At 33.0% G+C, this 25,647-nt stretch overlaps 1 protein-coding gene across 5 annotated transcripts in view; it reads left to right on the top strand.

Moving 5' to 3' along the window:
• The window catches only part of FAM13A (family with sequence similarity 13 member A), a 251,670-nt gene that overhangs the window by 37,698 nt on the left and 188,325 nt on the right, over positions 1-25,647 (top strand). For 4 of the 5 annotated variants that reach the window (XR_005649223.1, XM_039845693.1, XM_039845694.1 and 1 more), the window contains exon 4: positions 8,281-8,458. The exons of the other annotated variant lie outside the window; for it this stretch is intronic. Coding sequence is in view for 3 of the 4 variants with exons in the window: in XM_039845693.1 (XP_039701627.1) it covers positions 8,281-8,458 (178 nt within the window). In the remaining variant the exon portion in view is untranslated. The remainder of the gene's footprint in view (positions 1-8,280; positions 8,459-25,647) is intronic. 5 annotated transcript variants of the gene reach the window in all.

The raw sequence follows: 25,647 nt of genomic DNA, 5'->3' as shown, positions 1-25,647 counted from the left end.
CTTAACTGGGGATGTATTAGATTACTATTGCTGCTTTGACAGATTATCATAGACTTAGTGGCTGAAAACAGCACAAATGTGTGATCTCACTGTTCTGTGAGAAGTATGGAGGCTCAGCTGGTTTCTCTACTCCAGGTCTCACAAGACCAAAATCAAATTGTGTGTTAGCCTGTGTTCTTAATTGAAAGCTCTGGGGAGAAGCTGCTTTCAGGCTCATTCAGGTGAGTGGCAGTTTTCAGTTCCATGTGGTAATAGGGCTGAGATCCTTATTTCCTTGCTGGCTTCTTAGCTTCTGAAGGCTGTCCCTGTGCTCAGGCTTGTGACCTCTCTTCATCTCCAAAGTCAGTAACAGCTCATTGTTCTGTCTAATAAATTAGCAAGTTTTATAAATCCTTTTGTGAGGCTTAATGAGGAAGTAAAAAGCTACTTTAATAAATCTGGCGCCATGAGGCCAAATATTTTTGCTTCTTTTAATGAGTGACCTTTCATGGCTCTGAGATATATTATGGTAGAGATTAGCATTTCACCAGTTTTATTTTTCTTCCCTGAGGCTAGGATTGCTAAGTACAGTATAACTTCATGGCCACTGAAAAGTCAAAGCACGTGACAAGCACTAGGATAAATGTCAGATTAGAGTTAGGTGCCATCACGTGATATAGGTTCAGCAATTGCTGATTATGACATAATCTTTTTTTAACAAGAGCAAATACTTGTTACATGGTTCAGTGTTTGCTACTTTGAAAAAAAAGTTTTTATGATACAGTCTTTTTTAAGTGTTAAGCCACTTTCTCTGTACACTATGTATGCTATGCTAGTTGTATGTTTGTATCTTAGCTTGAGAAATGGGCCAAATTTAGCCAACAACGAATGAAATCTTTCAAGAAAATGAGAATAATTTGAAGTGGCACTTTTCCCTAATGGAGAAAATTAGTCTTGTCCTAGGAAAAGATTGATGTTAAGGAAAATGATGACTATTTCAATTATTAATCATAATCCATCTGCAAAGTTTTCTTAAAACTTTCAGACTCTTTATGAATTATAACTAATTCTAATTTTTATTCCAATTATGAAATAACTGAAAGTTTAAAATAAAAGTATTTTAAACTTCTGCAGAGGCGCATTTCACTTTAGTTTCTGAGGCACTTCTGTAGAATTGCATTGCTTAGTATCCTTACCCTCCCACCACCAAAAAACCCTTTTCTCATTTAGATAACTCTGTAATTGCATTTCTGCTTAACACTTTAACCAGCTAGTTCTTTAAATGGATTAGATTATTTCACATTTCTTTAAAATATATTTATGATACAGATGTCTATTCCTACACTATTTCGTCTTACTGTGTCTTAAAAGTGTGTCTTAAGTGTGTATCAATCTATTAAAATTATTTCTCAATCACTTTTTATATGCAAAGAAGGCATTGAGGGAATTTAAAAGATGTTTAAAACTCAACTTCCAGCTCTGAGCTTACATTCACTAGTTTGTACACTTTTTACTATTATCGCCTACAAGTATCAGATTCATTCTCAATGAGGCCTTCTTGACAATTTTATATCTAATTATAATTGCAATCACTACCCTTCACTTCAGCTGGTACTCTCAATTTTCCCCTAGCCCTATGTATTTATATATTTATTGTTTAATGTCTCACCCACTAGACTGCAAGCTCCATAAAGGCAGGGATTTCAGTTTATTTACTGATGTATCCCAAATGTTTAGAATTGTGCTTGGCATAGAGTAGTTGCTCAATAAATATTTCTTGAATTATTTATACATTTATTTTTCATATATTAAACAACTTTCATATATAGAACAAAGAAGGCACAAACTATATCCAGAACCTACCCACGTCTGACCACCTTACCACAGTCGACCTGGTCCAGGGCCAACCAGCCTTTCTGTTGTGGATTGTCACGATAGTCCCCTAATTAATCTCCCTGCTTTCATTTGTGCCTCTTACAGTCTAGATTCAGCACAGCAGCCAAAGTGGTCCTTTTATGTCAGATCTCCCAACAGCTCAAAACTGTCACTCAGCGGGGAAAAGAAAAAGACCACGGCTTTTAATTAGACTGTAATGATCTGCTCTGGTCTCCTTCCACACTGTGTCCAGATTTCATTTCCTGCCATTCTCCCACCTACCACCGCTTGGTTCAGCCCCAAGACTCCCTCAGGAGACAAGGACTTGATGCTTCCACTGCTTAGAATGTACTTTTCTCTTTCCTTTAGCTCTCTGCTCAATCGTCTCCATATCAGAGGCCTTCCCTGACCCTGTTGAATGAAATAACATCCCCCACCTCTGTACCACTCTACTCTGTTCCCCCTTATCCTGCTTCACATTTCATCACAGCACTTATGTTACCACTTCTACCACTTCATACATATATGTAATTAATTTGATTATTGTCTGTCTCCTCTTGATTAGAATATAAGTTTCTTAAAAGCATGAAGTTTGTTTTGTTTATTCCTGTATCTTTAAAGGAATGTCAGACACATAGAAAACGTGATAAATATTATACATAGTGCGAGATAAGGCTGTATTTTGAACTTGCACAAAAATAGAAGCATTGCTAATTATTTTTTATAATGAGAACTTGGAGCCATTGTAATTACCAATATAAATGCAAGAACATGAATGAATAAAGCAGTGTTTATTATATTTCAGTATCAGCAAATCAAAAAGTAATGCAAGTAATAATAAAGTAATTATCATGAGCTTTTTTCTCAGAAGCATGAAAAGATATCTTTTTAGGCACATTTGCACCCAGACACCTCCGGCTCAGTGTCAGCTGGACATTCTTCTTCAAACCCTCTAAGGAGTTGAGCAATGATTATTCTTTCATGTAAGAAATCTTGTTTATAAGATTGCTACTGTCTGGCAATAATGTACTATTTACCACACATTTCTGGAAATGCAGTGCAAATTGCAGATTCTCAGTATGTTAGCACATAATCAGTATGAAAAGAGGTGAGGAGAAATGTCATGCCGATAAATTAAGGTGTTTACTGCACTGCCAGTATATTTAAACAAAGATTCAGGAGGTAAATTATGACAATCTAAGATTCAAATGTGGTATGCTGCTTTCAAAACCACCAAAGTAAAGGACACTCATACTTGCCCAGTGAGTGAATCAGTGAATCTGTCTTCCATCAGAGGAAACGAAAATGCTTTGGGATAGAAGGATATAGATATGACATTTTTCCTTCAACTACTTTTGCTTCTTGAGAACTCATTTGGTGATTCTTCCATTCATGTCATAATAAAGGATTTAATGTTATTTTGTTAATAAGTTTGAGATTCTCTGTATCTGTCTCCCTTTCCATTTTTTGTCCATTTTATTTCCTGGGAAGATTATTTATTGGATTTCAAAAATCGGAAGTAAATAATGAAAGTGCTGTTTTTTTCCTAACATATTGTCATCATAAATTAATAACTATTTTGAGTATTTATTTTATTTGACCTGGTGTCTTCACACATTGCCTGCCTTAGGATTTGAGTTTTCACTTCAGAGTCAGACAGACAGCCCATTATCAAGGCTGTAGGAATGCTGTTGCTTGTACTCTTAAGTGGTGGGAGTTAAACTACAATTTTAAACAGAACACACCGTGAAGACATCCAGACTCACTCTAAATTAATTATTGTAAAAAAAGAAAGGCAAAATAAGATTACGTTTTCTTTTAGTTCATATTTATTTATCTTTATAATATAGAGATATGTGAAGTGGGTCATCTTCAGTTACTTTTTAATCACTCCAAACTTAATTATTTCCCTTTTTTTACTGCTAGTCAAGTAAATCTTGACTCTGCTAGTCAAGACCATAGTGCAGTGAATGCCATTATAAGCAATATATTAAATGTTTTATGGATTATCAAAGTATTTGAATATGATTTCTTTTTAAAAGTAATTTTTAAAAATTTTAAGTTTATCGGGGTGACATTGGTTAATAACATTATATAAGTGTCAGGTGTGCAATTCTATAATACATCATCTGAATATTACATGTGTGTTCACCACCCAAAGTCAAGTCTCCTTCTGTAACCATATATTTGACTCCTTTATCTCCTTCTACCTCTCTCAACCCCCTGACTCTTTGGTGACCACCATATAGTTGTCTGTATTAATGACTTTTTTGTTTGTTTGGTTTGTTCATTTGTTGCTTTCCATTTTATGTCCCACATATGAGTGAAATCATATGATTCTCGTTCTTTTCCCTCTGACTTATTTTGCTTAGCATGATATTCCCACAATCCATCCATTTTTTCTTATGGCTGACTGGTACTCTATTGTATATACATACCACAACTTTATCCAATCATCTGTCGAAGGACACTTAGGTTGTTTCCAGGTCTTGGCCACCTTGAATACTGCAGTGAACATAGGGGTACACGTATCTTTACAAATAAATGTTTTTAAGTATGTCAGACACCCAGAACAGTGATTGCTGGGTCATGTGGTAGCTCTATTCTTAATTTTTTGAGGAACCCCAATGCTGTTTTCCATAATAGTGGTACCGATTTTCATTCCCATCTGCAGTGTACGAGGGTTCCTTTTTCTCTACAACCTCTCCAACACTTGTTATTTCTTGTCTTGTTGGTAATAGGTATTCTAACAGGTATGAGATGGTATCTTATTCTGGTTTCGATTTGCATTTCTCTTACAGCTAGTAGGGTTGAGCTTTTTTTAATGTATCTGTTGGCTATTTATATGTCTTCTTGGGAGAAGTATCTGTTTAGGTCCTCTGCCTATTTTTTAATTGGATTTGTTGTCGAATTGTATGAATTCTTTATATGTTTTGAATATTAGCCCCTTATCTGAGGTGGTGCAGATATCTTCTCCCATTCAGTTAGTTGCTTTTATGCTTTGTCGATGGTTTCTTTTGCTGTAAAGAAGCTTTTTAGTTTGATGTGGTCCCATTCATTTACTTTTGCTTTCACTTCCTTTGCCTTTGAGGTCAAATTAATAAACTCTTCTCTAAGACCAAGATTTATAAGTTTAGTACTTATGTTTTCTTCTGTGCATTTTCTTTTTTCAGATCTTATATATAGGTCTTCGATCCATTTGAGTTAATTTTTGTGTATGGTGACAAATTGCAATCTGGTTTCTTTGTTTTTCATGAAGCTTTCCAATTTTCCCAGCACCATTTATTGAAGATGCTCTCTTTTCTCCATTGTATGTTTTTGACTCCTTTGTCAAAAATTATTTGCCCATATCTATGAATTTATTTCTGAACTTTCTGTTCTGTTCCATTGGTCCGTGTCTGTTGTTCTGCCAATACCATGCTATTTTGATTATTGTCGCTTTGTATAATTTGAAATAAAGGAATGTGATACCTCTGGCTTTGGTCTTGTTCCTCAGAATCACTGGCTATTCAGAGTTTTTTGTGGTTCCATACAAATTTATTTTTTTGTTCTATTACTTTAAAAAATGCTATTGGGATTTTGATGGGAATTTCTTTAAATTCATCTATTGCCTTGGTTAATGGCCATTTTATGTTGATTCTTCCAATCTGTGAACACAGTATCTTTACATTTTATGTGTCTTCAATTTCTTTTAATAATGTCTTGTACTTTTCAGTGTATAAATTCTTCACGTCTTTTGTTAAGTTTATTCCTAGGTGTTTTATTCTTTTTGTTATAATTGCAAATGCAATTGTTTTTTCTGTTGCTTTTTCTGAAATTTCATTGTTAGTATATAGGAATGCAGGGGAATTATGTATATTAATTTTGTATCCTGCAATTTTACTGTCCTTGTTTATTGTTTCTAGTAGTTTTTTTTTTTTGGTGGAATCGTTAGGGTTTTCTATATAAAGATTCATATAAAGATAATTTAAATTAGTATTGAAAACTTCTAATATCAAGAAATCTATTTCACTGTAAACATTATATAGTTTATTGGATAACATCATTTCTTGACCAGTAAGAAAAAACTAATCATAAATAGAATATTCTCCAAAGTATTCTAGCAAAGATTCAGTCTATACATTTTGGGCAGCATCACTTATTCTAACATCTATAATGTTAGAATGTTAGGTGAAATGGGCTCATATTAAAATGCTTTTCATTATAACTTCAGTGTGCTAATGAAGGTAAAATAAAAGGAGTTACTGTGTTTATTTAACAAATAACTTTCATAGCACTTAGTATGTGTCAGCCATTCTGTTTTAAGTAATTTACAACTGTCAACTCATTTAATCCTTGTCACAGCCCTATGAGATAGTTGATATTACCATTTACAAATAAGGAAACAATTTAGTAAAGAATCTAAGTTCACACAGTTACAGTAGTCACTTGTTATCTGTGGGGGATACATTCCAAGATGCCCAATGGGTGCCTGAAACCTCAGATAGTACCAAACCCTATATATACTATGTTTTTCCTATATGTACATACCTATGGTATAGTTTAATTTATAAATTCGGCAAGTAATATATTAACAACAATAACTAATAGAATAGAACAATTATAACAATAAACGGTAATAAAAGTTTTATGACTGCTCTCTCCAGTAATTTTTACATTTTTCAGTTCAAACCTATTTCTTACTTGGAGTAAATGGCTTGGTGTCATTTGTTTCAGGGGATGCCCTGCTAAAATCTCTGTATAATTTCAATGCTTTCTGGCACAATACATTGCTGTCGATCGGAACACGTTTTCTGTTCATGTCTTCTACTCACAAATTTAATGCCTTTACCATCTTAACTAAGCACGATGGCTCTAACTTTTGCAGTTTGAGATGCGACAGCACAAATTTTTTTTTCACAATTTCAGGGACCAGAGATGCATTTTTGCTGTATATCTTAGCAACCTCAGCATACGATTTTTCTTCTTGCCTTATTAAGTTGAGAACTTTCACCTTTTCACTTAAAGGAAACACTTTAGCGTTTACTTTGGCATATCCGAATTGCCAGCATCACTACTCTTGAGCTTTGGGGCCATTATTAGGTAAAATAAGGGTTACTTGAACGCAAGCACTGACAGTCAGTCTGATAACCAAAGGTTACTTGGTGACTAACAGGCAGAGAGTGTCTGCAGAGTGGTGATGCTGGACAAAGGGATGATTCATATTCCGGGCAGGGCGGAGCAGCGTGGCATGGAATTTCATCACACTACTCAGACCAGCACACAACCTAAAACTTAGGAATTATTTATTTCTGGAATTATTATGTAATAATTTGTGACTGTGGTTGACCTCAGGTAACTGAAACCAGGGAAAGGGAAATGGTGGGTAAAGAGGGACTGCTGTAGCAGGTGGCAGAACCAGAGTCTTAACCCAGGAAGTGACTCCTGAACTTGGATTCTTCTCTTGTGCTCTTCAGCCAGTCAGTGGCACTTTACGTGATGTTCTGTGTGTTTTCTGTGTTCTTACTTCCTGCAATGGCATCATGTTATGCATGTATTTTGTAACACTGACTCATCTTCTGTTGCATTTCATTTGCCTCACTTTTCTGTTTCTTATTCACTTGACTGGCTAAAGCAGCTGACCTATCTAAATTAAAAAATTCAATGCATATTAATTATAACTGAATTAAGTTTTCATTCTATTAGACATCTGTCTAAAGGATGGATTGTGATTATTCCCCTAAAGTATTTGCTAGAAAAGATTTGAATTTTTCTAATAGCAAGTAGTATACAAAATTACTTAAGATAGCAACTTAACTGTGTTTAAATATTGACAAAATAAACCTTTGAGAATTGAGGGGAAATTTTTCATATGTCTGCTTGTGAATTTTGAAGCATAGTTAAATATTTGGGGCCTAAAACAAGATTATTAGCCATTTGTATGAGAGGCATATAATAAACTATGAGAGATTAAAAAGCTATATAGAAATAAAAAATTCCCTTCGGTTTTCTCTGTGCACAGGTTCCTGATCACTGTTTAGTGTTGCTCATGGTGACCCAGGAAAGTGTCTCGTATCATATTTTATTTAAATAAGAGATTCTTGTTTTTACCAAACTTGAACACAAAAATCAAATGAAATATTCCACTATGGATAAAAACCCAAACATCTTACTTTTGGTGAAGAAAACACAAAATCGAACTCATTTTATGCAGTGAATAAAGTTCATGGTTTTCAGGGTGTCTTGAACAAGTTAGGAATTTTTTAACAAAAAAAGTTAAGTGCTTAAAGAGCAAAGAAAAGGGAAAAACACCTCTTATTTGATGGCCTATTTTAGTCTTTAGGAATTTTTTTTCTGAATAATATGTTAGAATTTATTATATCTGTATACTTTTTTAATCATTACTGTGGAATATGCCTGAGAACATTTTTTATTCTTTCTTTTCAGATGACAGAAGTGATGCTCAGGAGAGTAGCTTAAGAGACTTACTAAAAGAACTACCATACACCCACTACTGTCTCCTCAAGTACCTATGCCAGTTCTTGACCAAAGTAGCCCAGCACCATGTGCAGAATCGCATGAATGTTCACAATCTCGCCACTATATTTGGACCCAATTGCTTTCAGTAAGTTAGTGGAATTTTGCTTTTAACGTCATCATACACTCCTTTTCCTTTACCAGTGCCTGAAATTACTGGGGTATAGAAGCATATTTAGGACTGAAAAGTCAACCGGTTTATGTTGCAAAAGTTCCATCTTGCTATTGGGCATTTTAGCCTTGTTTTTGGTCTCCATTTTGAAGAAGGCAGATATACCTTTTTATGAAACTAATTTGTAATATTTTAGATGACCTTATTTAAAATTCTGGAAATAAGATTTACTTTCACCAAAAAGGGCATTTAAAAAAATCTAGTCTGAAACATTGATTAGCAGAGAGGGGAGGAATATGATAGTGCATAATTTTTTTAATAGTGATAAATCATTGCTAAAAGTTCATATCATTGCTAATAGATGGAAAATTATAAGCAGAATATGTCTGTGACAGAAAAATGTAATCTCAGCTACACTTATTTTCTAGGAATAAATTAGATGAAAAATAAACTAGTTTCCACAGTGGGTACTATATCACTAGCCAGAAAAAATTTTGTAAAACTTTATATTTTATTTTTTTCCCTGTTATTCTTAATAACTCTTTAATGTATGAAACATGATCTTTCAATCCAGGGACTTTGCTTTTAACTCTCCTATTAATCCCCACTGATACCAACCACATTCCTTCTAGTTATAAGGAAAGAGAGAACACTCACATTTTAAAAGCTCTCAGAAATTCTCAGCAAGTTTTTTTTTTTTAATAGTATATCTGCTTATCCACTCCATTAATTTAGACACATTCAGTTGACCTGAACTAGTAATTTTACAGTCCCCAGAATGACTGTCTACATATAAATTCTGGCTTAGATCATAGTGGCTGCAGGGTTCTAGGACTTTCACAGCCTATTATAGGGAGAAGTTCTATCTTAATAACTACCCCCATTGTAACCTTAGAGATTTAAATTTTAAATAATGTCATTTTATAAGATATGTTAGGGTCTGGTGAATAAATGTCTCAAACACAAGCTCCACTAATTTCTTATTCAGGAGCTCTGTGGTGGTAAAAAAAAAAAAAAAAAAAAAATCTGTTCTTTTTAGTCCTCTCTGCAGAGTAAACCTTTGGTGACCTGCATGTAAGAAATAAAGGTAAGTAGAAAACTGTTCAGCAATTTTGAAACCCTAGATTCTAGACAGGCGGAAAAAATCGTTAATAGAATACTTATTTAGTAACACGTAGATCCATACCTCATTGCTGATTCATTGGATTGGGCTTGATCTGGAGTTTCTAGTAAACTGCTTCAATTAGTCAATCAAAATATCAAATGAGTAATGAGTTTTTATTATAGGCTCTACTAAGTAGTATGGCTTTAAAAATTTTTTATTGTGGTAAAATGTAACAAAATATACCATTTTAACCATTTTAATTGTACAGTTCAATAACAGTATATAAACGTTGTGATCTACTAATTGGTATGTATTTCTAAACTGATAAAGAAGTCACTGCTAGGTACTTCTTTTACTGAAATTGAGAATAATGCTTAAAACAGATAGTGTTTATTGAATACTCACCAAATACTGTATTGTCTCATTTATCTTATTGATTCTGAAGAGGCAAAAGTGGTTTATTTTGTCCCTGAATTTCCTCTGTCTAAGTCAAAAGTAGTTTATTTTGTCCCTGAATTTCCTCTAAGTCCAGTGACTTCAGTTGGTCCACATATGTTATAAATATGATCAGTGGAAAGCTACCACACAAGGATAATCCTCAAAATGAACCACTAAAGGACAAAGGAAACACTTTTCTTAATAACTAAGGTGGATACATTATATAGTCAATACATAAGGAGTCTTTCTAATAAAGGAACATCCTCATGAAATAATAATTTTTGAAAAATATAAAATTTCAGATACAAAATGATATTGGCAATGAAATATATAATTATAACAAAAGAAAGAATACACTGACAATATATGATTGTTTGATGTTCAGGCTTCTAGGTGAATGTTAATTACCAGGGTTTCAACATATACATCCTGTTACAGGATTACTAAATTTAAATGATCAGGGAATATCATCATTGTAAAATAGTCAAACAATATATAAGTATGTTGAATAAAAATAAAATATCCTTCATTAGTCCTTCTCATTCCAAAGCCTGGAGATATATATGTACATGAGTGTGTGTGTGTGTGGAGATATACATATACACACATATGTGTGTATGTGTGTGTGTGTGTGTGTGTATATGTATATATATGTATATGTGTATATATATATATATATATATATGTAGAGAGATCTCTCTATATATATCTCTCTATATATATCTTTTTATCCTTTCTGAACACAAACATAAAATATTTTTTAATATAAATTGGATCATGATGTATATATTGCGAAGCTAGATTTTTCTTAATGGTAGCACTGGAACTTTTAATGTCAGTGTATTTATATATGTTATTCATTTTTAAGTATTGAATAGTGTGAATTTCTCCTAACTTGTTTCTGTCTCTTGATGAGCACCAACACTGTCAAATTTTGATATTAAAACAGTTGCAGTAAACATCCCATGACTCTTCATGTACATCTGCAGCTATTTCTATAGAATTAATAACTTAGAAGTATAAATGCTCATCTGAGGGGTTTATACATTTTAAAATTAATGTGTGGTACCCTTCATAGGGCTATAACAATTTACATTTCTGTAATTGGTATTTCATAATACTCGTTGCTCTGTAACCTTGCTATGCTGTGTTATCATATATTTAAATTCTTGTTGATCTAATGGGAAAAAATGATATCTTAATTATTTATGAATTAGAATATATTTTTAGGTTTTGATGAGTAGTCATTAGTATTTGTGTTCCTCTGTGTCTTCTGTTCATGTATCGTGCTTGTCTTTTATTTATCTTTTGTTTTTGGTTCTTATTGCTTTGTGGGAGTTTTTTGAGATATAATTGACACATATTAGTTTCAGGTTTACAACATAATGATTCAATATTTGTGTATGAAATAATCACCACATTATAAGTCTAGTTACCATTTGTTACCAAAGTTACAAATTTTTTTATTTTGTGATGACTTTTGAGATTTATTCTCTTAGCAACTTTCAAATATGTGACACAGCATTATTGACTATCACCACCATGCTCTACTTTACATCACCATGACTTATTTATTTTCTAACTGGAAGCTTGTACGTCTTTACCCGCTTCATCCATTTCACCCACCTCATCACCCCCCACATCTGGTAACCACCAGTCTGTTCTTTGTATCCGTTTTCTTTTGTTTGTTCATTTGCTTTGATTTTTAGATTTCTCATATAAGTGGAATCATTCAGTATTTGTCTTTCCCTGACTTATTCATTTAGCATAATGCCCCCTGAGATCCCTTCATGTTGTCACAAATGGCAAGATTTATTTTTTTACAGCTAAATATTCCCTTATGTATATATATACCACATTTTTGTCCATTCAGTCATTAATCTACATTTAGGTCATTTCCATATCTTGGCTACTGTAACTGCAGTGAACATAGAGGTGCATATATCTTTTCAAATTAATGTTTTTATTTTTTTCATATGGATACCCAGAAGTGGAATTGCTGGCTTTTACAGTAGTTCTATTTTTAATTTTTTTGAGGAACTTCCATACTGTTTTTCATAGTAGTTGTACCAATTTACATTCTGTGAGTGTTCTTTAGGTCTTCCAAAAAAGAATCTTTTGTCTGTTATAAAAATCGCAAAAATTTTTTTATTCTATTGTATGCCTTTATCTTTATATTTATGATAATTTATTATATTAATTTTTAAATTTTTTAATTTACTTAAATGTGTTAACTTGCCCCCTTTTTGTTTATGTGGGGACTTATGTCTTCTTTAATAATATTGTCTTAATATCAAAGTTAATTATAATACACATATATTTCTTTTGTTATACTTTATCTAAATTTCTTTTCTATATATCATGTATGGATCCAGTTTGATTTTTCTTCAAATACTTAGCCAATTTTTGCCAAACCACTTATTGAGTAGTATACCTTCTTGCTATTTTACCATGCCAACTCTATTACATATTGACTTCTTACACATACATGAGTTTGTTTCTGGATTTTGTGTGGCTTCCTTATTTTCTATTTTTCTATTACATTTTCTCTTAAAGAGAGAGTTTAGAATCTCCATGGTAAGTGGTGTCTTATTGTGGTTTTGATTTGCATTTCCCCGATGAATAATGATGTTAAATATCTTATATGCTTGTTGGCCATTTGTATATCTTTAGAAAAATGTATATTCAGATCCTGTGCCCATTTTTAATTGGGTTATTTGGCTTTATTATTGAGTTATGAGTCTTTTATATATTTTGCATTTAAGTCCTTCATATATTTCGCATCTAAGATATTTTCTTTAATGCTATGAATTGCCTTTTCGTTTTCTTGATCATGTTTTTTCAAGCGCAGATTATTTAATATTGAAGTTCAGTACATCTGTTTTCTCTTTGTCACTTTTGCTTTTGGTGTTGTTTCTGAGAAGGTTACACCTAACTCATGAAGATATTTTCTTTTAAGAGTTTTATAGTTTGAACTCTTACATTTAGGTCTATGAGTTAATTCGAAGTTAATTTTTGTTCAGGGTAAGGAGGGAGTCGAACTTGATGCCTTTGCCTGTGGATGTGCAGCTATCTTTGTACTATTTGTGGAAAAGACTATTTTTCCTCATTGAATTATCTTAGCATTCTTGTTGAAAATTAACTGACCATAATTTTTAGGGTTTATTTCTGGACTCTTAGTTTTATTTCACTGATCAACATATCTGTCCTTATGCCAGTACCACACTGTCTAGATTACTGTAACTTTTTAGTAAGTTTTGAAATAAGGAAGTTTAAGTCTTCTGACTTGGTTTGTCTTTTTCAAGATTAATTTTAGTTATTATAGGTCCCTTGAATTTCCATTTGAATTTTAGAATCAGCTTCTACGTTTCTGCAAAGAAGCCAGTGGGTAATTTGATAAGAATTCTGTCAAATCTGTAAATCAAGGTGGAGAATACTCCCATCTTAATATTATATCTTCCAATCCATGAACGTGGGATGTCTTTCCATTTCCTTAAGTCTTCTTTAATTTCTTTCAACAATTTTTATAGTTTTCAGAACATAAGTTTTACACTTCTTTTGTTAAACCCATTCTTATTTTATTCTTTTGATTGCTATTCCAAGTAAAGTTATTTTCTTAATTTTATTTTTAGATTGTTCATTGCCAGTGCTATCAGTTTCATATGCATTTATTTTATTGTGAATGAAGTTGCACATCTTTACTTTTTAAAGGTCATTTGCCTTTCTCTTAATGTGTTCAGGTCTTTTGCCCATTTTCCTATCGGGTCCTCAGGGTTTTTTTCCCCTTGTTGAATATTTATTTATTTTTAGTCTCTCTTCCCCCAATAAACTCATTTAAAATTCTAATTTTTCTCTCAGTATCATTTTGTCACATCACTTTCAGTATTATTGTATAACTTCTTACGTGCTGGATTGTCCAGGATCCACACACCCTGAGACTGAGGTTTCAAGCAAGAGTTCTGCTGGATACTACTCTTTGCAACCAGAATTATGCAAAAGAAGTTGAACTTTCATGCAGTTGTAACAAAAGCCTCACTCAGTCCCACAGTTACTTAGGAGCTGGGATGGCCTTTCAGAAATAGCCCATTTTAAGTCAAGGAGGTTGGTCCTTTTATCCTATTCCCTTTAGTCATTGGGTAGAAGCCGTGCCCAGAGAGGTGCTATAATCTTGGGAAGAGTTCAGCCATGAGCCATAAGCAGGCAACACTCTCAACAACTGAAGTAATGAATACCTCCATCACGAGAGGGTCATCTGACTGGCACCCCACCGAGTCAACTACATTTCCATAACAATGTTATAATAATGTTTTTATAATATACTATATCACAGTAATAAGTGTTTTTCTATGAAAATTTCAGCAAACTTTAGACTGTAAGTTGTATATGTTCTATATGATTTTTCTAAGGAAATTCCTATATATTCCAGTTTCTAAAATAAGTAAAAATCCTCTTGAAAAATATTATTCTTAGAGTTTAGCAGGAATTGATTTCCCCGAGTTTTTTTTTTCCCCCAAGTTTTGGTAATTATTGAAACAGGTACTGTATATTCAGTGGTTTGAATAGCCTGACATAATAAAGAAAATTAGTCTAGCCTTTGTTCTGCCACTTGGTAGGTTTGACTTTCTGCATTATTAATTTTTCTGTTAAATTTTCTATAAAATGGGACCTACAGAGTTTGCTTTGAATCTTAAGATCATAAGAGAATGTCCTGGTGGATAGTAGACAGTTGGTAGAGTTCTGTTGGAATACATGTGCATTTAACTAAATACGTTTAAAATTGCATTAAGGGAAAGATCAGGTTTTATAGATTTGGCCGTTGTACCACATAGTGAAGTGGGCTCCTTAGAAACATGAGATGGGAGATATGACATTCTTCTTGCCTCAGTTGTCTTAGTTTTCACTTTCTTCTTACAAATTATAAGCTTCCTACATTATTAAATATATTTTTTAATATTTAAGGAAAAATATTTTGTCCAATGAAAATTTTAAATACAAACCAATTTCTTCAACTTAGTACTTGTATCAGACACAAGTCTTATGACTTCCTCAGATTGCCCAGGCACTATTCCCCTTCCAGACCAATCTGTCACCAGGGACTGACCTTTCACCATCCTTGAGAATGCTGGATCCTTCTTAGCTGCTCCCTTGCAGCTTGGTCAACCAGCCACCTGCCCAGAGTTTCTGGCTTCTTCCGTCACTTTTGGACCCTGTGCTAGTATCTCAGTTCTTGATGGGCTGCCAGAGAGGCTAGATAAGGCAACCTGAAAGTCTAGAACAGTTAAATCCTTCTGAATGAACTTTGACAATGGGAAACAGGAGTCAGTAGGAAATTAGGTGGATCCCTTCTTTCTCTGGCTCGTGGAATACCCATCACATAGCTTACTCTTGCATCCCATCTGTTGAATTCCAGACTGCCAAACATAATGTTTGTCAAGCAAATTGTTGTTTGCCTTTGGGATTCTTTGTGAAATAGCTATGCACACTATATATTGTTTCACATCCCTACTTATATCCTTTCCTCACCCATGCTGACCTGTATTTCTACTCTCAAAGTATTGCGCCAACATCCTCATCCTTGGCTCAGTCTCTGTTTTCTTGAGAATCTGTTCTAAGGCAATGTACAGCTAAGGACACAGAAAACTTCCAATATAGGAGGAAGACTAATTAATATGGTGAGATACATTGTACTTTAAGAATTTTAAAGGATAATGTTGAGTATACATGATTTTTTTTTTCATATGCTGACTTTGGGACCTAATTTTCTCATTAAAAGCAGATCCACTGTAAATGTTATACTTCTCAATATTATTATGTGACTCTGAATTTGCAGTTTCCTTTGACAAAACAGTGGTCAATGCTGAGAATAATATTAGAAAAATTGAAATATTTGTATTTAGTGTTAGAGTTCATTGAAAAATCTATTTGTTAAATGAGGATGAAGAAACAAAAGACTCCCTAATGACTTTTAGCTGAGATACTGTTTTTTGGTTGGTGGTTAATATTCTTGGCACTTTGCATTAAACCCATTGAGCATCCTTCATTTCCATCATCTAATAATATAGTAACATCAAAATTTAATCTCCAATAATTAAAACTAATTGCTACTGATGAGTAAGCCATTTTGATCAAATTCTGTTTCATTTCTTTACTTTCCTTTGCCTTTGACTACAGATCTGTAAATTCTGTCTCTTGAAACAACTGCTTTAATGCTCATCAGTAACATCTGTAATATAGATATTTCTAAAACTTGAGATAAATCAATTTTCAGTTTTGAGTGATAAAGCTTTCCACATGTGCTTCATCTAAGATGTTACATTTTGTCTAGTGGCAGCATAACACAGGTTTTGAAACTGCTATTGGCCTCCTTCAAATCTTGCAGAAAAAAGTAACACAATAAATTAATCATACCAAATCACTAATTCATAACCTGTAGTTGCATGATTGTATGTGTGTATAATTAGGTATTTGGACAATATCAGTACATATTAGATGAGTTCAGCTAAATTTGTAGACACAAACAGGATATGTAACCAGATAAACCTACAATGTTGCTGTTAACTAACTTATCTGTTAACTGCTACTAAGCAGCTTGTTTGATTTGCAGCCCAAATGTTACTTTTGGAAAATGGGTAATCTGGATTAAAAAGTATAATTAACATTTTTTAAAAATTAAGCCCAAATCCAATCTCACACAGTCATATATTTATAACCTATTAACGTATCTATTCATAACATGCAGGTTATTTAATTTTTAACACAATCGTATTTATACTGTCATCCATAAACGTTTATCTGACATAATAAAGAATGCGTGATTGGGGAGTTTGGCCTTTCTCTACTAAAACCTATACCAGACCTTTCCAATGGTTAACTTCATTGCCCACGCTTTTGTGTTATAATCCCACTGTAACTGGCAACTGTTAGAATTGACATTCAAGTTGACTTTTTTCAAAATGGGTATACATTTATTTTTTATTACAAAAGTAGCATGTCAATTTTAGGGGAAAAAAAAATTTTTTTCAAACCAAAAACCAAAAAAATAAAGATGAAAATCATCCATAATTTTACTACCCAGCTTTAGTTCACACTTTGGCTTATGTGCTTCCACATTCTTTATATGCTCACTTATATATGTTTGATTAAAGATGGAGTAATAAAATAATACTGCATTATAACCTTTATTTTAAAACTGAATATCCTCTATCATGATGTTTTTCTATGCTTATAAATATAATTCTACATCATCATTTCTAATGACAGCATAGCATTGTGATCTTTTGATCCATATCCTTTATTTAAGCAATCTCTTCAAATGGCATTTCACGATTTTTTTCTCAGCAATAGTAATAGGTAATATTTATTGAGTGCTTACTAAGTTCCTAGCAATGTGCTTTTCATTTATTTGCTAATTTTATCCTTAAAACCTTATGAGACAAGTACTGTTATTATCTCTATACATGAAGAAACTGAAGTACAAAAAGTTTAAATTGCTGAAGTCACACGGCTAGGGAAAGGTTAGCATCAGGCTTCCGAATCCAGACAGCTTGGCTCCTCAGCTCTGAGCTCTTAATCACCACTCTGTAACTGTTTCCCCTATAAAGAGCTTTGCAGTGACTATTCTTGAACGTACATTTTTCGCACTTCACTAATTATTTTCTTTGGATGTACTTTTAGAAGTAGACTTGCCTAGTCAAAGAATATTCATATCATCAGAATTTTTTCTTCATTGAAAGGTTCTACCAGTTCGTAAGCAGCAATGTATGTATGTCTCCCCTTTCTCACACCTCCTCCGGTACTGGTTTATCATTCCTTTTCATATTTGCTAATGTAATTGAACATTATTTCTTTAAAAATTTTTGCTTTTTTGATTACAGTGAGGTTTATCATATTTAAAAATCTGTTTTCCCATATAGTTTTTCTTTTGTAAATTTCCTTTTTCTCTTTTTTCTTCCAGTTTTTCTAAGCTGGTACCTTTTTGTAATTGATTTTTAAGAGTTCCTTTTATAGTACGACTATTAACCTGTTATGTATTGGAACTATCTCTCGCAGCTTATAATTTAAATTTGAACTCATAATTTATACTTCTTGCCACAAAGAAGTTAAAGATTTTATTAATCCTATGCATCAATTTGTGTTGTTTGGCTTATCTTTAAAAGGTCTTCTACCTCAGAGTTATAAGAATATTTACTTATATTGTCTCAATATTTTTTCAGTTTCACATTTAATGTGGAAATTATCTTTGAAAAGGTATATGGAATCTAAAATTTATTAAGTAGTCCCTTATATTTCATCTTAGATTTATAGTTTTTTAATAAATCTAAAAGCTATTAAATATTCTTTTATTTTTCATCTTACATTTAAAGTTTTTTAATATTTTAAATACTGAATTCTAGTGGAATTTACTTTGGAATAAGATACAATTTAAGGATGTAATTGTTCACTGAAATAATTAGCCTGGTAATCAGACAACATTTAGAGAGTAATTCATGCCTTTGCCAAGTGATTCAAAATGTCACTTTATAATTACATCAAATTCTTACATGTTTTTTGGCCTTCTCTGGGCTCTATTCTACACTGATCTATCTGCTTGTGTGTTGCTAGTATCATACCCTTTATATTTTAGTGTCATGAGTGGTATTCTTCACTTCATTCTTTTTCAGGATTGTCTTGAATAACATGTATATGTTATCCCAGAATGTCAGAATATTTTTCTAGATTTAAAAATTTCCATTGAGCTTTTAGGTTTATCAGGTATAGTTGGAATATTTAATATTGAGTCATTCATTTAATAAAATGACAAATAATCCCACTTAGTCCAGTTTTTACTTATGTATTTTTGTTTCTTAAAATTATAGAAGCTTGAAAAATATGGAAAATTATAATGTATACAGTGAAAATCATCCACTAATTCATTACTTAGAAATAATAACTTTGGATTTTTAATCTATTTTCTTCCAGCCTTGTGCCCATATGTATATTATTTTTAAAATTTTAAATTTTATATACCTTTTTAATCCTATTTTTTTCAAAAATTAAATTGTATATGTTTTCCATGCCATTTAAATCTTTTAGTTAACATCATTTTTATTTGTTTATAGCCAGGACTTTCTATTGTATCATATCGAAGTTTGCGCATATACAAAAAGCACGTTCAGTCATCTATTTCTGGTGAATCCATAAGCATAGTTGGTACTCTCGTACTTTTATAGATAAAAAAAATTAAAGTGCATATAGTATCAGTTTTGGGGATTATAGAGCTAAAGTAGAACTGATAACATTTATTTTGGTCTGTTCCAATTGAAACTGAACTAGGCAAGAGAATATCAATTGCTTTTTAGAGAGGGAAAAAACAAATGTACAGAAAGATTTCTACATTATCATTGTCCTTTGGTCAAACGGATAGAAATGTTAGGTTGAACCATATAAGACTATCATTTTTTCTAGTTCAAAATGGCGAGTTATTACAATTTTATATAGTTCAGTGTAATAGTAAGCTCGTCTATTATTCCTATTATAATCAGCTAAGAACATGAGTTTGAATCACAAGAAATTAAATTACATATTGAAGATGATAACGAAAATTCTCCATTCAATGTCCACTTATTTTGTTCCAAGAATCATGATAATTTATAATTTTATGTGAACCATACATAGTGTTCCTGTCAATATTCTGTGTGAAAGGTAGAGCAAACTTTATTATTGTGGTTAGTGATGATAATAATGCTTCAAGCCTTGGTTTTTCAAACAAAAGAACCAGAACATAGGCTTTTTGACCCTGGTCTTACTCAAGAGATAGCATTAGATCTTCAAGTGGTTGCCCAGCAAGTCGATTAACTGCTTGTTTGTAATGTATAAAATAGCAGCCAATAGTATTGAAAATATACAGTGTCATTTATATTTTTTCTTATGTGAAATAATAACATTATATTGCAAGAAACTGATTTTTTTTTTTTTTCCTAGCAGCTTTAGCTCATTTAGCGCATTTTTTGGTCAATGTTTACGTGAGGAAGAACAAAATGTAGATGTTTTGCAGGTCTTTTACCGTGTCATTGTGAGGCAGTGTTTTCAAAATGTGTGAACTGTTCTCTAGAATATACTTCTCTAGAGAATAACCAGGCTTAAAGGTTGAACATTGCTGATTGGGGTCAGAGTCAAAGATTTCTTATCCTTTTAAAAATAATCCCTAGAGTCCTTCAGTCTTTGTGGAAATGTAGTGATTAAGCAATAACATCTGCCGAGAAGTTAATGATCATCTAGAGAAATACACTGTCCAGCATAAATTCAAGGTCCTTTAAGTCAGTCAGTTGTTTATTAATGAGAAATGCCCAGCCCGATGATATCAACACTATGCTATTAAATAATATTTTTTAAATGAGATTGCATGTTTTCCTTCAAACATACTTTCGAAAGACTTACACATTCATGATCTTTATATCAATCTTAGGAAGAGAGAAGTCCAGATGATTTTATTTTGCAAAAAGTGGCATAAGGATCCATGGGGTGGCTGGTGGGTGGGTGTCGATGACTGGCTACAAGTTTTATCACCAGAAAGCAGGAAGACTAAGAATAGGATGTCCTCTGACTCTGAGTCTGCCGTGTTTTCCACTAGATCACATATTTTCTCAAGATAATACTACAGATGTTATTTACTGCCCTGTACTCGGTCTCACCAGTCATGGGTTATTTGCGTGATTAATGACCTTCATTGTAACACTGGCCTTGCTGTGGCCCGTGCGTGTATAGTCAGTTTTAATTACAACTTTTAAAAATTGAAGAAAGCATTTAAAATGAATACTCTTTCTTTTGGGGGGAAAAAGTAAATGCAGATTCTGATGTTTCTGCTTTTCTCACATTTCATACCTCTAAAAGAAAATTCAAGAGAAAGCAAAATCAATTTAGTAATGCAGTGTGGTTGCTGCCTATAGGACTTCAGAATATAAATAAATCAGTGCCACATGTCTTGCTCAAGCATAACCTTGAAAATAGCTATTGGTCTTTTAAACTCTTTGCATCATCATCCAGTGATGACAGGCAGCAAATTTCGGCATAAATAGCGAGTGTGTGTGTGTGTGTGTGTGTGTGTGTGTGTGTGAGAGTAAGGGAACATGTTTTTCACTGTTGACAAAATCTAATGGCAAATTTATATTCTCAACATTATTGTTGAATGTATATGACCTCATGTACAGATTTATCATCTTACACACCCATATCTGCCTTCTACATATACAATTGTTTTTTATTTTCTCCCATGAGGTTACTGTCAAGATTCAGTCTTAAAAGAGCAGAATTCTACTCCTTCCTCTGCTCGTAAGCAACTTTGTGACTTTAAGAAGTTACTTAATTTTTCTTGCCCTCTATCTGATACTAAATTACATATGAATTTCTTTTCAGTATTAAGATTTTGTTATTTCAGTTTCTATAATTTTTATGTATTATCTGGTAAATATTAATTTACCAATTTTTTTTTTTTGAGCACATACTATATACCAGCAGTCAGTGTGCTAGATGTTGGTCAGACAACATGGTTCATACCATCAGGGAGCTCATGTTTTATGAGGGAAGAGGGAAATTTCATAAATAATTACAGAATTACAGTTGTGATAAGTGTTGCAGTAGAGTTTATAGTAGAGATCTTGATCACGTGAATATTTGAGTATATATGCCAGAGAAGTGACTTGTGCTTCATTCAAACTTAGCTGCCTTGAGACATTCTCTCTCCTTTTTAATACACTCCACATCTCCCAAGTTCTCTTTATCTCTTCTTTGACTGACTTTGATAACTTTTTAACTGGTTTTCCTTTTGCTCTCACCCACTTCAATCAAATCCACATTATTGCTAGAAATACCTATTTAAAACATAAATCAGATCATGTCTCTTTTTTGCTTCCAAGACCTCCATTCAAAGATATATCTTTTTTCTACCATAGCATTCAAAGCCTTTAAATATTTGGCCTGTAATTTCTCATGTAGCTTCATCTCTTCCCTTACTACTTCCTAAGTACTATTCATCATGGATCTGGAGATGGACAACCTGTATTTATACTAGAGGAAAATCTTGTGACTGAGCTAGAGTTTGGAGTTCATTCATTCTAATTTACTCCTTGAAGAAAAAATGGACAGATTCTTCAAGAACAGTTGCATTCTAGGTAATCTCTATAGCTAAGTGATTGGAAGACAGTTGGAGAGCTCGAAAGAATATAAACTAGTGTGGCATCACTAAAGCCAAAGAAAATGGAATTCTAATAAAGAAGGACCAAGGAGAAAGAGAACTGAGAAAAGTATCATGGATTTGGAGATGTAGAGATATTTCGAATCATTAAAGGCTTTGAATACTATGGTAGAAAAAACACATACACATGACACTTCATACTGTTTCTCAAAGAACAGTCTTCTAAATAACATTTAAAAAATACTATGAAAAGCATAATATTACCTGGGAAAAAATAAGTACCTTTGGGGTTAGAAAAGAAACCTCAGTTTCTAGAATTAGTACTCATTTTTAAATGTGTCGATATCGATTGTGGCTCAGTTGTTAAAGTTCTCAACTTTTTACCGCCACATACAGTGTTGTTAAATTTGTCATGACTCCTTTGAGTTTTCTGTTAGAGACCAAAAAGGGAAAAAATATAAGTACATTTGTTTTCTAGTTTAGATTCCCAAAGTAGAATGTAAACGAAGACTTAATTTTTTATGAGTTTTATAGAATCTGTGGTTGAATAACATGTTTGCTATGTACAAAGTTGATTGAAATGAATATTTTTGTGTTACAATGGGCTCAGGTAGAACATTAAATCATGTTAGTTTTTAAAATTTGACTATTGCAAGTAAAAATAACAGAGACCCTATTCATGATTAAAGACTAATAGAATATATAAAGGCAGATTAGTCATATGATATCTTATTCCCCTTGATGTTGCTATTAAGCAAAAATTTCTCATAATGAGCCTAGAGAATTACGTTAATGGGCCATAGGAACAATTTTATGATATCAAGGTGTAATAAGACTTATGGTTCAGGTTTTATGTAATTTATATAGAAAGACAGTATAGCTAGACTGTTTTGGTTCACTTACTTTCTAAGAGTGGGATCTTCAGCAAGTCATTTAACCTCTCATTTCTTTCTATAAAATAGGAATAATAATATTAACTGATATAGCGATTGTCAATATATATGAACATATATATGTAAGTATATGTATATATATTTATATGTATGTATATATATTTATATATGTGAAGCTAAGAATATTTCCTAGAACCTACTTGTATTATTATAGTTTAGTGATTTTCTAGAAAAGCAGATTCTCCTTAGTTTGTCAATTTACCCATCATGGGGCTTCAGGTTAGTAACAGTATTACAGCAGCAAATTTGTCCTTAAAATAGGAAACAAGTCTATGCCTTGGAAGACATAAGTCCAGGGACCTGTATAAGATTAGGCACTGTTATATCTTAGATATAATTATGATATATTCATTCTTAATATAAAAGTGTAATTTTATAGAGCATGGATTAATCATGCTGATAGATACACTTTTAAATATAGATGGCAAATAAATATTCCTTACATTTATCTTCATGTATTGCTTTCTGAGACCATTTTTGGTTTTCTTCTTCCCAAAGACTTTCCCAGGTCCTAAACTTTCTTTTAGCAGCCCCACACCACATCACATCAAACATGTTAAAATATACCCACAACCCATACTAATTATAATTTGTGTAAAAATTTGATTTCTGTTGAGCTGTAATTGAATAGTTCATATGATACTATATTTTGAAACATTTAAATATTTACAGATTTTAATTTTGCAGTGTTTTAGGATTTGTTTTTTGTTTTGTTTCGTTTTCGTATTTTGGAATCCTGAAATCTCAAATATTTCATTGTCTCATGAAAACTCAGCGATAGGCTCTCTTTTATCCATTTAATGGATAAAATAGTCTTATTCCAAATAAAATTGTCTCAGGGAAACCAAAGTAGCTTAGTTAGATAGTAGTTCAGCTCTGCCCACTCTCTCATTCTATTTCTGTCTAGTGGTCACTTTTACTTGTCTAAAAATCTTTTTCCCCTCACTCTCCCCTGCGGTCTCCATTCCACACTCTCCCATCCATTTTCCAGTTCAGACAGAGCTGATACCCTCTTCTCTCAGTAATCCTCATAGTAAAGATCAAGGTCTAATTCTACTGACGGTTGCTTTAGGATGTTTTTCAAATCCTGCAACTTTTTCTACCATCACCCTTGTCTAGACACCCATCTTCTCTGAATTGCTACAGCAACTTACCATTTGACATCTCTGCCTTAAGTTTCTTCCCTCTCCGATCTGTAATAACACATGAAATAGCACATTGTATTTGTGTAGCACAGTCCAGTTTTAAAAGTGCTTTCATATCCGCTGTTTAATTTGATTCTCATGAAAAACTTCCCCTCTTCTGATGCAGAAACTGTGGCAGTGAAGGGCCGTGACATGCTCAAATCATACCACTGGTAAGTGGTTGAAACAGAAGTCTGGCCTAGGGCTTTCAATTCCATAGCCAGTGCCCCTTCTGTTATATTGCAACCATGTCTCACTTAAACACTGATATTAATCCACCTCAAATGCAGTCTTTGGCTTGTCACTTCCTTATTCAAGGCTGAAATGGTCTAGGAAAATATTCAACTCTGGCAGAAAAGACTGCCCAGTCGGGCTTGGCTTCACCCTACTATGTGTCCCTCCATTCCTGCCTTAAATTCCAGCTTAATGTAAACTGTCCTATTATGTCCCCACTGACATGCATTGTTCACATCTTTCTTCCAGTCAGAGGTGCCCTTATTTTCCCATCCCTATCTTCTACCTCAGCCTTCCTATGAGTCTATCTGGTAGCCAGGCCATTGTCCAGCATTCACCAGGAAGCCTCTCTTGGCTACCCTTACCCATGAGCCCTCCACCCTGTGCGAAAAAGCAGTGTAGAGCCTGGAATTAGGCCTGAGGTGGAGTCTTGTCTTTGCCACTTAGAAACCATGCCACCTGAATAAGTCATTTAACTTTTCTGATCCACAATTTCTTATATTTAACATAGAAATTGTGAAAATTACCTCAGACTAGTTATAAGGATAAAATCTAATGTGCTAATGTGAAAATGATGTGTCTTTAAATGTTAGTTACTACCGTCACTGATAACTTATAGAGTACAATTATATGAACTCCTCAGAACATCTTTTATGTTGATGACGATGTTATTTCATGTCGTCACAAATATTTCATGTCCTCTTATTTAAAATGTATGTTCCTTTGATGGAAGAGGCTGGTTGTACTTCTTTATGTCACCCAAAAGCCCCAAATAGTGTCGTAGTGATTTCTGTTGAATAAATAAATAATAGTTTGAGGATGTAAAGGTAAAATAAATGGCACTTGATTCTTTTGGGAAAAAAAATTAAGGCAATTATTTAGCTCTTGTATCCTGGAATTTAAATACCCATTATGTTAGATTGGGTAAAAAAGGACAAGAACATGACATAAGAGATGTGATGAAAAAGAAAAAAGGGAGAAAAGAGGAAACAGATAAAAACCTCCAAAGTACATTTGGAAATGAAGTCAGTGATTCCCTTGCTGTTAAGAAAGAACAGTGTACATCCTCTCACGCAGGTCAG

This window comes from Pteropus medius, unplaced genomic scaffold, assembly GCF_902729225.1.
Source record: "Pteropus medius unplaced genomic scaffold, Ma_sr-lr_union100, whole genome shotgun sequence".
Lineage (NCBI taxonomy): Eukaryota > Metazoa > Chordata > Mammalia > Chiroptera > Pteropodidae > Pteropus > Pteropus medius.
Note: the sequence above shows the minus strand (reverse complement) of the source record. Positions and strands in the feature narration are given on the sequence as shown.